The sequence below is a fragment of the Cyprinodon variegatus genome, unplaced genomic scaffold (assembly GCF_000732505.1).
Source record: "Cyprinodon variegatus isolate N-32 unplaced genomic scaffold, C_variegatus-1.0 Scaffold69, whole genome shotgun sequence".
Lineage (NCBI taxonomy): Eukaryota > Metazoa > Chordata > Actinopteri > Cyprinodontiformes > Cyprinodontidae > Cyprinodon > Cyprinodon variegatus.
The window spans coordinates 1672563-1673628 of NW_015150522.1; the positions used below are offsets into that span (position 1 = coordinate 1672563).

General features: G+C 41.7%; 1 protein-coding gene across 1 annotated transcript in view; it reads left to right on the top strand.

Moving 5' to 3' along the window:
* Positions 1-1066, top strand: part of hmox2 (heme oxygenase 2) — a 13475-nt gene that overhangs the window by 5324 nt on the left and 7085 nt on the right. The window contains exon 4 of the mRNA XM_015372194.1: positions 455-946. Coding sequence (XP_015227680.1) covers positions 455-946 — 492 coding nt within the window. The remainder of the gene's footprint in view (positions 1-454; positions 947-1066) is intronic.

Below are 1066 nucleotides of genomic sequence, written 5' to 3' on the forward strand. Positions count from 1 at the left end.
TTTATCTTAAGTTTTTAACCTGTCAATATGTTTTTAGATTTTTAACATTACAATTAATATTTTTCCAAGCACACAACAGTTTAAAGCAAAGTTTAGTTTGAAAAGAATGTGTAGGAAGGATTGAAAAGCATGTTAACACGGTAATGTAGGCTTGAGTTCATTAAACTTAAAAAATACTGAATTACAAAAAACATTAAAAAAAAAAAAACAATCATTGATATATATATACAAAAATAAATATTAGGAACTATATTTATCAAACATTTTACTGGGCAAGTAAAAATTGTTTCTGGGCAAATGAAAATCCCCAATGTCAACCCCTGGATGACTATTTCAGACCCCTCCATGATTTCTTAGTGGGAGAACTTGAAAAATAGCAGGGTGTTCAAATACTTATTTTCCTCACTGTACATGACAAAAGTAATATAAAAAAGTTGTTTATTTTCTCCTTCAGCTTGGTGCCGTAGCACTTTACCACACATACACGGCCATGGAGGAGGAGATCGAGAGGAATAAGGACCACCCCCAATTCGCCCCTCTATATTTCCCGGCGGAGCTTCACCGTCATGAAGCCTTAGCGCGCGACCTCGAATATTTCTATGGTCCAGACTGGAAGAGTCAGATCACCTGCTCCCAGGCCACACAGCACTACGTGGACCGCATCCACCAGGTAGGCCAGGAGGACCCTGTGCTGTTGGTGGCCCACGCCTACACCCGCTATATGGGTGACCTGTCAGGAGGTCAAGTGCTGAGAAAGGTTGCGCAGAGAGCTTTGAAGCTGCCGCCCACTGGGGAGGGCCTGGAGTTCTACCAGTTTGACGCGATCCACAGCGCTAAAGCGTTTAAGCAGCTGTACCGAAGTCGCATGAACGAGCTGGACCTGGACCTGGAGACAAAGAAGAAACTGGTGGAGGAAGCTGTGAAAGCTTTTCATTTTAATATGGAGGTGAGAGTCTGAGGATATTGGTGATCCAGTCACTTGCACTAATAGATGAGATGTTAAATAGGGATTTTAGCTAAGAGCTTGATGTGAAAACAAGGCTCAGTTACTAAATGTAAGGACCAA